The sequence below is a fragment of the Fringilla coelebs genome (assembly GCF_963513975.1).
Source record: "Fringilla coelebs genome assembly, chromosome: 1".
Classification (NCBI taxonomy): Eukaryota; Metazoa; Chordata; class Aves; order Passeriformes; family Fringillidae; genus Fringilla; species Fringilla coelebs.
Window position 1 is genome coordinate 53,119,074 of NC_140028.1, and position 14,144 is coordinate 53,133,217.

The 14,144-nt window shown below is 39.0% G+C and overlaps 1 protein-coding gene across 1 annotated transcript in view; it reads right to left on the reverse strand.

The window, feature by feature from the left end:
• PIEZO2 (piezo type mechanosensitive ion channel component 2) overlaps positions 1-14,144 on the reverse strand; it is a gene marked incomplete at both ends in the record, with an annotated part of 285,393 nt that overhangs the window by 52,080 nt on the left and 219,169 nt on the right. The window contains 7 exons of the mRNA XM_084204434.1: positions 8,665-8,830; positions 9,301-9,402; positions 9,542-9,746; positions 10,780-10,980; positions 12,387-12,512; positions 12,688-12,864; positions 13,778-13,938. Of these exons, the coding sequence (XP_084060560.1) occupies positions 8,665-8,830; positions 9,301-9,402; positions 9,542-9,746; positions 10,780-10,980; positions 12,387-12,512; positions 12,688-12,864; positions 13,778-13,938 (1,138 nt within the window). The remainder of the gene's footprint in view (positions 1-8,664; positions 8,831-9,300; positions 9,403-9,541; positions 9,747-10,779; positions 10,981-12,386; positions 12,513-12,687; positions 12,865-13,777; positions 13,939-14,144) is intronic.

Below are 14,144 nucleotides of genomic sequence, written 5' to 3' on the forward strand. Positions count from 1 at the left end.
CAAAGGCAATACCAAATACTACATATAGCTAAACACTGCAAAACCAACTAATTCTTGGTTTCCTCCCATTTATACTGTTTTGATTCCAAATCTAACTGTGTTTTCAGAGTCTGTTCACCCAGGCTGTGCAACTACATTTGTCAGGAAACCAGGCAGGGAGACAGAGCTACAGGAGTGCACATATAACTAAGCCAAACCATGTAAGGAGCAAATGAACTAAATGCACTGTATGAAGCCACATAAAAAGGCCCCTGCTGCTTGATGTTCTCAGGCTCAGAACTTTCTAGGAGTATGTATTTATAGTCTTACATTTATAGGCCTGTATTACACATTTTACCAGAGGGGCATTTAATGAAAGGTAAAAAGAAAGCTCCTTTATGTTTATTTCCCGCAAATATTCAGGAAATTTGTCATCTACTGCCTGTGAAATCTAAAAATATTATGACTTTGGAGATGTTACTGGCTTCTGGGTGATAAAACATTAATAAAGAATCAATATGTGCTGGGACAATAAAGAAGACATCAGTCAAAGAGGTCTTCATAAACTTGATGTGCACTAGAAATGGTGCTCTCATTGTTTCTCCAGAAAATAATATTCTGTTTAATATTCCTTTAATAATAATTATTGGTGTGTGGGATGGCTAGGAAGAGGTCACTTTCCTGACACTGCTCTATTTCAAAAGGCTTGTCCTTTGCTACCAACAAAATGCATCAGCATATTTTGAGAAAACCCCAAAATGGAATCAAATTGATCCAAAACACAGCAATGTCTTAATACTCTTCGTTAAAAATTAACTCTGACTCTTAGAGACAACCAGGACTGTCTCAGTCCAAACTTCCCAACACATACATGTGGCATTTGCTTGAGTCATAATCAGCAGCAGGTATCACTCTTAGATTAAAACTTCTGGAAATTAGAGAGAATATGAAAAGAAAGACAATAATCTAACTATTTTTTCACTATAATAGTAGCCATTTGCTACATTTCAACAGTCACCTAAAATATTTAATTCACTTTTTCTTCTTATATCCGAAATATACATTAAATATAATAGCCTTGGGCATCTCTAAACCAACCAAACAACAAGACTGCAGGTAATGGAAGAAGTCTCAGAAGGGAGGAGGCACTACAACGGTGTCAAGTGACAAATGATATAGCCCTTAAGGATGGAAAGCATTCTGACTTTTATAGCTGTGCAGTTACAAGCAAATCCAACAATAAAAATGGCTCCCAAGAATTCATCTTGGAGTGGACATCTCACAAAATGGTGTTCAAACAAGTCAGCCAAAGCACACCTAAACAATGAAGGCCACCAACCATCCGAAGTACTTCTGTGCTATCCCAAGAAGGTGGCCACATTGAACACAACGGAGAGAAGCACTCAAGTTGTTTCTTGTAGATAAAAATTTTTCTGAAATCACGTTTCTTTCAGTTACAGTATGCAAGATGTTGCCTGTTACAGCATAGAGTCATGCACGTACCTAATTTTCACTAATTGTTTATATTGACATGGATAGGTCAAGTGCTGTAAGAGCAGGAACAAAGACATGTCTTGGTGAGGAGTTCTCTACCTGTTACTTCTCATAGAATTTGACACGTTCTCATACATAAATCTTTAAATTCTGCCTCAAAGCCCAGAATGTCAGGAAGCGAGGAGTTTCGGTTCCTTGCTCTGGGATCATTATACAACAGTGGGAGACTGAAGGACAAAGACACCCCAACAGTTAAAAAGACCCTACACAAATCCATGAGGACAGTTGAGGTGCTCACCCTCTGTGCTTCTACACAGAGAGGAGAAAATGCTAAATCTTGGATAGCATATACTGTGATTTAATGCTTTCACTGCAGACCACATAGATCATTAGTTTAATGTCATGTAAATCTACCAAACTCTGATTTTCTAAGCGTTCTTTAAATCTCCCTTCATTCACCAGGAGCAAAAGGCCACCCTCAGGATGTGATATTTAATAATGCACCTTAGAAATCTGCACAGCTGGTTCCCAAGGGGACAGTCCCACCCCTTGTCATTCCCTCAGCTGTGCATTTCAGCCTCTTTTTTGGCTTTGGCTCTTTGAAATGGTTTCAAGAAGAAAATTTGCTAAAGCTTATTTACTTTGAGGGAGGACAGAAGGAATGGATACTTTTCTGCCCAATTAGTCTCTGAAACCCACTCAGTGCTGGTGTGATGAATGCAGAAAGGTGGGAGGGTGCAGCGGGAGGCTAAGAACACACTCACACATCTGAGTAAGATTAGTCACTACACCAGTGCACCAAAAGCATCCAACTACGGCTTTGACTATGGCATGACAGCCCCTGAATGAGAAATTACACAGAAGAAACCTGAAAGATTAATGAGAAATAAAACCCACTGATTTTCCAACCATGTCATTAGTAGAACCCACTAATACTCTGGATAACATTTTGGAAAAAATTACCATATCAATTTGCTCAAAACCAAGGAAGACAAAGTCTGAAGTTCATTCCACACATCCATCAAAGCTATTTTAACTTCAGATGGCTCTCTATATCAAATTATCTGCTTTTCTTTTCTTAAGTTTTATTGGCCTTACCATGATTGTTTCAATATTTTATTTCCACAGGAATTAATTTTTAACTGTAATACAATGCAGCCTGTTGCAGAGAGATTGCTCTAGGTGTAGTTGTTTTCCTGGCATGCTCCATGATGTGTTTGGCTATGACCAGCCTAGTGTCTGGACCTCTGCCTGCAGGCACCAAGAGGTGCTGATGCTGCAGCCAATAATCCCTTTTAGTAAAGGTATTTGTCCTCAGCCAAATGTCCTGCCTTGAAATTTAGGGGAAGAACACACTTCTGCTTACACACTGGTGAAAGTCTTTTTTGGTGATGGATGCAGCTCAAGGGCTCTTCATGCTGGATGAGCTGCTGTTATGTAGCTTCACTGGTTTTCCCTAGTAGCCCCCTGCTTTGAGCATGATAACCACCTTCATATAACCCCAAGTCTTCTCCTGTAGCCTTCCTCTGGTGACATATTGTCCCTATACAGATGTGTTCAGTAAGCTTCACCTACTCCCAAATTTCTTCTTTCTTCCGTATCTCCTGTTCCTTACACTCTTAGCAGCCTGTGTGACCCTGCATCAGAGATGTTTCTCCTTCTAATCTCAACATTGCTAATGTTCCCAACCCAGCTTCCACCTTCAAACCCTCCCCTGGAGCTCTATTTCAGCTTTCAGAAGGGAGTTTTGTTGATTTTCCCTCTGCCAATAGCAACATCTAATCTTCTGAGAACTAGCTCCCTTATTTTAATGGAGTTCTTCAAATCTAGTGTTGTGGCTCCCATAGGTCTGAGTCCCTACTATTTTTGTTAAACCCTCTCAAGGAACTGATATTCTTTTACGATTACTTTCTTACCAGTGGAGTCCTTCCTTCATGCTTGCATCCACCTTAAAAATACCCAAATTCACAACTGTGTTATTTGCTGAAGCTCATTCTGTTGAAGCAACAGAATGTTTATTTGCTTTAAATATGACAGGAAGCCTGTAATGTTCATTTGCAGGTCCTATCCCACTAACCTAACTTGGAACACAGTTCCAAAACTAGCATTACAGCTGCCTTTCTGACACTCTACCTGACTCCCCTCATGATGGTTCCCACAGTACAGGTATTAAAGGAGGCAGTTCAATGACTGTTTCTGCTTCTAAGTGGAAAAAAGCAGATTACAATCCCAAGCTTTTTTTCCCCCTGAAAATGTTTAAGAGAATGTCTGAAAACTGCTTGGGAACTGAAATGAGAATTTTCCAGCATTAGAGACTGTGGGAAAGGATTATCCTCAGTGAGGTTGCTTTAAATCCTGTGTCATTCTAAAAGCTCCTATTTCTATTCTTTGTTCTTATTTCTGTTTCAAAGTCCTTTGGATGTGCACTCTTTTGGGGTCAAGCACATATCCCCTGGGAAATCTGGGGGTGGAAAGACAAGAAAATTTCAGGAAATCTCTTACTTAGACTATTTATCAATGTTGAACTCAAGTATTTCTCCAGAGAGAAGAAAATGAAGCATTTTGGAAATATGTTCTTCTTCTGCCATTGTTTATGTTGCAGTTAAAAGTTTTTTATGCATGTCAGTGCATAAAAACAGTGACCAGGTAGTACCTTCTCAAGCAAAGTGACACTTCAGAAAGGATGCTTTAGTCTGCAGCTGCCATTCTTTTACATAGCAGTAAATACACATCAGCCTTCTCAGAAAACACAAGAATACCAAGCATAACTTTTAAAATTTTTTTTTCTTCTGCTTCATAATTTATTCATAACCAGGTTGTCTTCTCTTACTGTTTGGCTCTTTTTGACTGACTTTTGGAGAAATGCCATTATTAATTTCACTTGCTTGGATAAGGTTTGAGCTAAGCTCTTGTCCATGCTACTAAATGTTTAGACCGTTCTCAAACTTCTCTTGAAAAGCATAAGAAACATTTTTAGACAAAGCCCTTTCAGTTCCAAATTGTCTTGGATGGAGGCCAGATACACACATTTTATTCTGAGGTAGATCTTCAGTGAATTACCCAGAGCTTGAGAGTCCTTTTTTAAAAGATTTATAACTCCTAATAAAATATTCAGTCACCTTAAGGTACTGTCATCTATTGGCCTATCTACTGGTGATTCTTTGAAGCAAATTAGGCATTTAGGATTGCATGTGTGCAGTGTAACCTCTCAAAAGTAATGTAATCTATATTGTAGTGAAAGCACTGAAAGAGACACTTAAGAGTTCAAAGAAAGGTAAGATACCTTGAAGAACACAAGAACTATTATGCAGTTCCTACTAAAAGAAGGTCTGTTTATACTTAGGGACATCATCCTACATGTTCCCATTACACATTCATGCAGCTAACACTACCAAAAAAAACCCCAAAAAATCCAAAAAAGAGAGGAGTTATAGCTTAAAAGACGGTGGAAGGAAGACCTGTAAAACTGCAGATGAGTGAGCCTTCCCTCTGTGTTTGGGAAGATCATGGAGCAGGTCTTCATGTTAAAGCATATGCAAGACAAGAAGGTGATCCTAGTACAGCTTCACTAAAGGAAAATTGTACCTGTCCACTCTGGTGGCTTTTTTATGATGGAATGACTCCAACACTCTATAAGGTCAACATATAGAGAAATGTAATCTACCTGGACTTCTGTAAAACCTTCAAGATGGTCCTACACCACATCCTTGTCTTTCTAGACTGGAGTGACAAAATGGACTATTCAATGGATAGAGAATTGGCTGAATGGATGCAGCCAGAGGGCTGGGGACAATGGCTCTATGTCCAGGTGGAGGCAGGTAATGAGTGGTGTCTCTCAGGGCTCTGTCCTGGGACAGGTGCTCCTCAATACCTTCATCAGTGACACAGAGAGTGGGAAATAAATGCACCCTCAGCAGGTTTGCAGATGGCACCAAGCTGAATGATGCAGTTGGCACAACAGAAGAATGGGATGCCATCCAGAGGGATCTGGAAAAGCTTGAGAAGTGGGCCCATATGAACTTCATGAAGTGGAACGAGACCAAGTGCAACGTCCTGCATCTGAGTCAGGGAAATCTCAGACATGAGCACAGACTGGGAGAGGAATTCATTGACAGCAGCCCTGATGAGAAGGACTTGGGGGTTCTCATGGATGAAAAACTGGACATGAGCTGACAATTTGCACTCACATCCCAGAAAGCCAACTGCATCCTGGGCTGCTTCAAAAGAGGTCAAGGGAGGTGATTCTCCCACTCTACTGTGCCCTTATGAGATTCCATCTGGAGTACTATGTTAAGGTCTGGGGTCCTCAGTCTGAGAAAGACAGGGAACTGTTAGAATGAGCCCGAGGAGGTTGAAGAACATGGTCAGGGTACCTCTCCTATAAGGAAAGGCTGAGAGAGTTGGGGTTGCTCAGCCTGGAGAAGAGAAATCTCTGGTGAGACCACATTGCGGTCTTCTAGTAATTAAAGGTGTCCTATAAAAAAAGGAGAGAAGTGTTTACACAGGGATACAGGGATAAGACAAGGGGGAGGGCTTTAAGCTAGAAGAGGAGAGATTTAGATTAGATATTAGGAAGGAATTCTTTACTCAGAGTGTAATCAGGCACTGGAACAGGTCACCTGGAGTTGTGGATGTCCTATCCTGTAACTGTTCCAGGCCAGGTTGGATGGGGCTTTGAGCAACCTGGTCTAGTGGAAGATGTCACTACTCTTGCTAGGGAGGTTGGAATTAGATGATCTTCCTTTGAAATGGAAAGTCCCTTCCATTTCAATGCAAACCAGTCTATGATTCCATGATTCCCAAATATCTACAAGAAAAGATATTATAAACAGGAATATCTTTTGTTCCTGAATGTGTTAATTAATGGGTTTTCTAGTAATTCATGATTCATTTTTGAAACAAAAAGATCCCTGTTCTTTTCTCTTTCTCTGCCTTGTTTTCCTTCTTCTCCTTATTCACACAACATAAAACTGTCACATGAAATGGTTTCACAGATTTTTGACATTTAGGTAGAAAAAATATAAAGTGATTGCAGTTTATTGTTCAGTTCACCTCCACTGATGGGTTCTTTGATTTTCTGGGGCTTTTTGTACTCTCAATCAATAACATTGCCTACTTCCTAATACATGCAGCAAACTCCCAATTAAATGGTTGCATATTGTTAATCACCTCTCCACAGGTCTCCTTGGTCAGAACACGCCCAGCAGTGCATCTGAGTGGATGTCCTACCACCAATAGCTTCAAGCTGATGCATCCCATGCACATGAACCAAGCCACAGAAATCAACCCAAAGGATTGTGGAGGGGCAGAAGGCCAGATTAGCTTGAACTTTGAAACTCAGAGGATATTTAAAGATTTTTGGTGGTAATCAGAGTCAGGAAAGCAAAGTTTCATGTTTGTCCATATGGATATATCTTATACAGATGACCAGAATTACCAATCAGATTCCAGAGAACATTGAAAAGATCCCAAAAGAAGCTGTTTAGAAAACAGTGATTTTCTCGTCTTTTTCTCTTCCGAAGACAGCTTTAAAACACATTCCCATCAGTAATGAGTTTTTTTCAGAATTATTTTTTTTTCTGGACTTAGGGAGGAAAATTTGATCTTTCTGTCAGAAAGCAGTGATGGTTTTTACCAGTGACTAAACACATCAGTGTGCCCATTGCAACTGTTGCACCAGCCTTTGCTAAGATGGACACAACTGCATTGGCTAGAGAAAAACTCAGGTAATCTCCACTATATTGCCTCTCAACCAAGCAGTATTTGTCAGATATCTTTTAGAAAGCATTCTCATGTGATGAAACCTTTTGAAGAAAGAGTAATACTTCTCCCTTCCTGCTTATGTTACTGAATATAGAGCACTGGGTCCACTGTGTAGACTGGAAATTCTCAAGGGGGAGAACTGCTCAACCTTTGCCGAGTAGCAATTATAAATCTCTGGACAAATGAGTCAATTGAATGTTTCAATGACACAGAAATAGTAGGATCATCCTAAAGATCTTGGGTAGGACTTCTAGTGATACCCATTGTCTGGTAAAAGAAATAAGTCTGTCATCAAAAGGGAGATTCTTATGGACATTAATTCTAGACATTTTTGTATTCCTGTCATATTCAGATATCTGTTGGTAACATGCATTCACAGATCAAGTCTGACAGAACACCACAGCTAAGAAATCTTACTCTTCCCATTTACTCTTGTGATACTGCACTATCTTTCAGAGACGACTTCAAATAAGAGCATGTCCAGCAAAATTTAGAAGAGCTGAGCTAATCTGTGTTTTCTGAAATGATCACACAATGGAAGAGTTCCATTGTTTGAAGGTTGTTCAGAACAGACTGCCTCAAGCTCTGCCTTTTTATGTGTTATTCACCTTCTTAAACAACCTTGTATGCAATGCGAGGAACAGAAGGACAGGCCAGTTGTCCTTCCAAAACAGTTTTATGGTTCTTATGCCTTGATGAAATAGCACAAAGGTCAGTCTCTAAGAGTATTATTTTGATTGTGCTTAGACAACAACTCAGCAGGACAAAACTGATGACTTTCTGGGATTAAAGACATACATGGGAAACTGCAGACTACAATGGATTCTTGCTAACATGTCTGTGTTTAGGGGGAAAGCAGCAGAGCATGGTTTAAATCCACCATAAATGCTGCCCCACTGGACATTCATGGAGGGAAACTCAGATTTGAGCACCAAGATTTTTTCTGGAGTTGGAAATATTAGAGGGTTAGATTAATCTAACAGCCAAACTACTCTTTTTTCTCAAACTTTCTAAATCCACATGTGCACAGATAGCATGCAAGAACTTGTGACCTAAAGGTGAATATTTTGCAATGTGTTGGTTGTCTAAGACAGTGGTGGGACATGATGATCTTAAAGGTCCTTTCCAAACTAAACAAGTCTATGATTCTGTGGATGCAGACTTTCAGGCAAATTTGAATTTCTCTGGAGAGCACTTAAAACAATCATCAGTTTTATGAAGACGTGTTTGCATCTACCCTGTTCTCAACCAGATGCTGAATACCCAGAAATTAACTCTCAGCTCTCTCATGCAGCAGTATGTTAGATGGGAACATACATGAATACAAATTCCAAGTAAAATTGGAAGCTGTGAGAATGACTTTTAGCCTAGTGAGTTTAATGAAAAGGAAGCGCTGTATTTTCCAAGTGTTTAATATTCAGTTTTTACCGGCAGTGGATGAAGTCAGGAACAGGATTATGCTGGCTAAAAGATGCTGCATCAAGGTTCATGCAAATTTCCACATTGTCTCCAGCCATGATCCGTACTGCAGCTTTATTTTCATCTTCAAATGTCTGCCTTTGCAAGGATGCACACAGAAGCAGCATGAAGTCATCTAGGAGAAAATAGTGATTTCAAGGAAAAAATTCAGTCATCAGCATAGGTGTAAGGAGAGCTGTGATGTATCATAATGTAGTTACCAGACTGTTTTCCCACACTTTGAACCTCCAAGACTGAGTGATTTTCAATACATTCAACTTTGAATTGAAATCTATTAATGCTTTTAGGTTTTTTTACCTGTCATTGTCTATGACTTTTATGGGGAAACAAATAAGAACAGGGGAAATATTCATACATTTTTATGTCAAATTATTAAAAAAGGCATACGGGAAAAGCAGATGCAAAAATTACTAACTCTGTGAATTTTTCTACTACATTCAAAGCCATGCTTAGTATTCAATCACCCAAAAAATCTGTCAGCTTGCTGCTGAAATGTAAATGAAAGGCTGGCTTCAAATTCCACTGTACAGATGACTTAAGCAAAGGACATATAAACACTGTATAACAATGTGCTAAAATACTTACACACAAGGAAGACAGGGTTTGGTCTCACAATGAAGTCTGGAAAGTATAACCACTTTATGATGTTGGAGTTGAAGTTGGCATTGCCACTTCTCCATGGATAGTCTGTGTAGCAGGATCATGCAAAAATTCAATCAGTACTTCATAACAATTACTTAATCCTTTTCTTCAGAACACTTGCCAATTTTCCAGCATTTCTCTATAAAAGCAACAAGCAGTAATTTTACATAAAGAGTGTCCTTACCTTTACAAGGAGCAGGTGGGATGCCAATGCAAAGGAAGTACTGGAATGTAATGATGCATGTTAGAAAACAGCAATATTTTGGCCAGATCTCTGCAATAGCTTTTCTCCTACGTCGATACAATACAGCAATCAGCCAGAAGGCATGAATCATTGCATAAAAATCCATCCTTTGACCAATTACATTCACTGATAGAAGAAAACAGGTCTGGAAACGAAGTAAAGAAACATTAACAATTTTTACAACCTCATGACTAGTCAATACAGCAATAATAAATTATTGTGGATCCTGACAGAATTCCTGGATGTGCCTGCATCTGACTGCAGGAACTCTGTCCAAACCAACATGCTCCAACAGCAATTTCCACCATTCCACCCAAACAACCAAATTTTTTATACTCTTCTTTCTAGAGCAAGTGTGATATCTAAAGATACCAGAAGGAAAGAGCCTAGTCACAATAGCTAGTATGGGAAACATTTAATTGTTGCCAAGCAAAGAACACATTGCACAGCCACATATTTTGACAGGATGTATAGATGTGGAAAGGAAGAGGAACTATTAAGATTGGTATAACTAAAACGCATCCCCATGTAGGAAATGGACAAGGCATTTGGACCATACAACTTCTAACGGTGATAGACAAATCCAGTCAATTTCTGCAAGACAGCTTTAGTTTTCCATTATTGTAAAGGCTCTGCATTTCAGCATTTCTGTTCTCTGGCTTCACTGAAAGCAGTCCCTTCACTCAGTTCCATGAAACATGTTTTGAAACTTTGTGAAAACTTCATTTATTCAGCACACTATGCTATTTTGCTTTCTCTCTGCCCAGATTAGAATGATTTAAAATTACTTCCCAAAGGAAATAACTTGCTGGGCTTTTAAAATTTTCATTCATTCCTAATCCTCAGATGGCTATGAAAAGTTTACTCCATTGATCATAGTGGTGGTAATGTTTAACAGATAGGTCAAGAGCATCATGAATTTAGGATGCATTACTCTCGAAGTTGCCTCCTTAAGATAGGCATAGAAAATTGTGAAAAATCATTATTTATGGAAAGATTCTTTGAAAGTATGTTTCATGTGCACATGAACAAACAGACAAGGTAAGGGAACAAAGATGACTAAACTTAATGATGACTAATAAGCCTCTACATGTCAAACACAACCCAAGCTACTTTTCAAGAATAACACATTCAAAAGGTTTGGAATGTTAATCTAAAGAAAAGCAATGCATATTTACCTCCAAACCAAACTTGTAGAAGAAGTAGTTTATGAAATACTTGACACAGTTTACAAGTCCATCATCCAGATGCGCTCTTGTAATATCATGGAAAATGGTTTTAGTCACAGGTGCGGTGAGGTTGTTTCGACATCTGTAGTATTCTTGGTGACGGTAGATTGTAACTTCAAAGGCCAGAATAGCCAGCATCAGTAAGTTATTCTATGGGAGACACAATCAGGAGAACTTTAAATGAAAGCCAAAGACACAAGAAGCTATAAAATTTTGTGGTAAGTATAAATCCATTAATACTCAAATTTATGTTATCACTGAGGACTTCTGCACTCCAAAATGCACTGGCACCTATTCCCAGCTACTATGATTGAAACAAATTAAGGTTTCAATCCAATTCTTGGATTTTGAAGAATCATACAGACAACCAGAAGACACATATAAAGACATCAATTAAAAAATACTATAGTAAAAACTAGTTGTGGAAATGAAGGGAAGGAAAATGTCATCAACGTGCCCTCTCATATTTCATAGATTGTCTTAAGGTATCAGATTTTGTTTTGCAGGAGATAGAAGACACAAACATGCACAAAAATCATCTGCAGAGGTTTAGCTGTCAAGCACTAACTTTCCAAAACAAGGATGTTGGGTAGAGCAAATTTAACCTAGGCACTCTTTCACATGAACAGTCTATCTGTCAGTCTTCTCTCAGGCACAGCTCCTTCTGTCCCAAAGCCAGATTGACTAGGATGCAGTCAAGGGTGGCTATGGATTGATTTTTTATTTATTTCTGGAGGGAGATCTGTCCTATGCTAAATAGAAGAGAGGTACTAACTAACTCCAAAAGCTGGTGAAAAAGACCAGGTCAGAGAAAGTCCCTCAAGGAAGTCATAACTGAAGCAGAAATGGCAAACTCTAGATCTCTGTTCTTTGAGAAATATTTGAGACAAGAATCTCCTGAAACAGGTGCCACTGGGATTTTTATATTTTCTGTCAGCCTTAAACTGTGTATATACAACGTTGGAGATGCTTTAAATTAATAACAGATATGGTTTTTCCCAGAACTTGGCACATTTTCACTGTAAGTAAAGTTTTTTAACCAAGACAGGAATAATAACATTGCTCACAGGCATCAACCAAAACCAAGAAGAAAAACAAAAGACATCCATTTACTAATGTTTGAATGAATGATTCTCTTAACTCATTATATTTTCTAAACTGTGGCTAAGGAATAAGCACTTAGAAAAATTAACTTCTAGCACACACTGTCATTCAGGGCAATTACTCCAATTAGACCCATCAGTCCTTTGACACCTGAAAGCCATGTATCTCTTAATTACTTAAATATCACATTTCTTAAAGAGCTTTTAACAGATGGCAGAGTCCAAAAGTGATAATTCTACATGAAAGAATAACTTAATTGCTACTGGATCCCTTCTGGAAATGTTCTGTGCAACAGATGTGGTTTTCTGTTGCCTCTTTCCCTGTGTACTTCCCTATTATCAATGGTTTGCATGACATTTTTTTTGTGTGTGTGGCAGATTATTTATTTCAAAGACAGTGCTGCTTTCATCACAAATAAGAAGATATCTGAATACAGACAACAAAGAAGTTACCCTTAAGTACACAAGAAGGGGACTAGACTTTCTCAGTCCAACCCACTCCGAAGGATCAACTGGTCCACTGTAGAGCACTGAGGTTTTCAGTTCTTCTAAATTGACTTTAGTTTCATTCTCTCCTGGCTAAAGAGAAAATGCAACCGTTATAAAACAGGACTTTAAGAGTGCTTGGGAACGGCATGATAATCAACAATAATACATCAGGTGAACTGTTATTTTTGTAGTTGATATGCTTCCTGTTGTTCTCCTTCACTGAAGTAGACAGCAGTCAAACATTTTAATGTGCATTTGTACTCACCAATGTACAGTTTCTGGAGAAGTCCTTGGGATCAATAGATGTGAGCTGATACAACATTTTGCAGACAATAATTACACATGTCCAAACAGTGCAGATACTTGATGCCAGTGGGCGAAACTGAGCATATGGCAAAGCAAGAGCCCAGGCAATTAAAAACACAAAGTTAAGCAGAGACACCTGAAAGCACAAAAACAGTACAGAAATTACATGGAGGAACAAAAGAACTGAGAAAGTTTTACCTTTTCCTCAGCAGGTAAAAAAAAAAATATTCAAAAGAAAGGGTCATGCAGAAATTTTGAGGAAAATACTGAAAAAATAAATTACAACAATACCCACAGTAGCACAGACACAAAGTAGTAGAGTGAAGAAGGAAGAACTTTACAGTTGGGTTGGTTTAGGAAGATATTTACCACCTACATAATATTAATACTATTAGAGCCACAAAACTCCATATCTTCCTTATCAACAGATGTGAAATATAATGAAGCACACGCAGCTTCTGCTGCTTTAGTACTCATGAAACAAAGAGAAGGCACAGATCCATGTGTCTGTGCAACTGACCTTCATCCTCTTGACTTCTCCCCCACAAAAAAAAAGTGAGAGGAGTGATATCATTTTGTTTTTAGTGAATCCTGTCTTACTACCTGTTCCAGAAATGACTATGTCACATAGAGAACTCACACTGCCCACACCAAAAGCACAGCTGAAAATGTTGTTCCCTTTTTCTCCAGGCAGAGTTCCACATTCTTGTTTCTTAAGCACCAGACCAAGTTTAAGCAATTTTTCTGCCTTTACCTTCCACTCTTGGATGGCGCCCACAGACAGTTTGAGCAGGAGAGGGATTATGTCTATTAAATCCAAAGAATTGGACTAATAAAATTTTAACACCTGGAGAAAAGGTGCAGGCTGAGATTCTTGAAACAGGGAGAATGTGGAAGATGTCAAAGCAGGTTCCCAGCAAGTGAGCAAACCCAGCTGGATCCCATAGTTTCAGTGAGGTCTGACAGGAGGAAGCCCTCTCCCTACACCTGCAACCCCATGGCAGATACTGACATGATGTGCAAGAGTTTTACAGTGGGTGTTTACTTGCCTCTTTCACTGTGACCCAGATGATGTAAGAGGAAACAATTTTGATGATGTGCAGCTCCAACAGCCACCACACAAAGACTTGCATCTTGTGAAAATACTCCAGGAATTTCAAAAACAGCACTGTAAGGCGGTCAATCACCAGATGCCACTTGTTCCTCAAGTCTGCAGGGATGTTCAAGCAGAAGCATTGTAAGGACAAAACCAGAAGGTCTCTGTGAAATGGAATACTCCACTAGACAACAATAATCTTTCTGCTTCTCTTCTAAGCCTTAGAGTAAGATAAGATGGAAGATAAAGGCACAGCTCAGTAGTTAACTAACTAAAAGTGGGGTTGAAGCCCACTTAGCTGGGGTGCTTTCCCTTCTGTT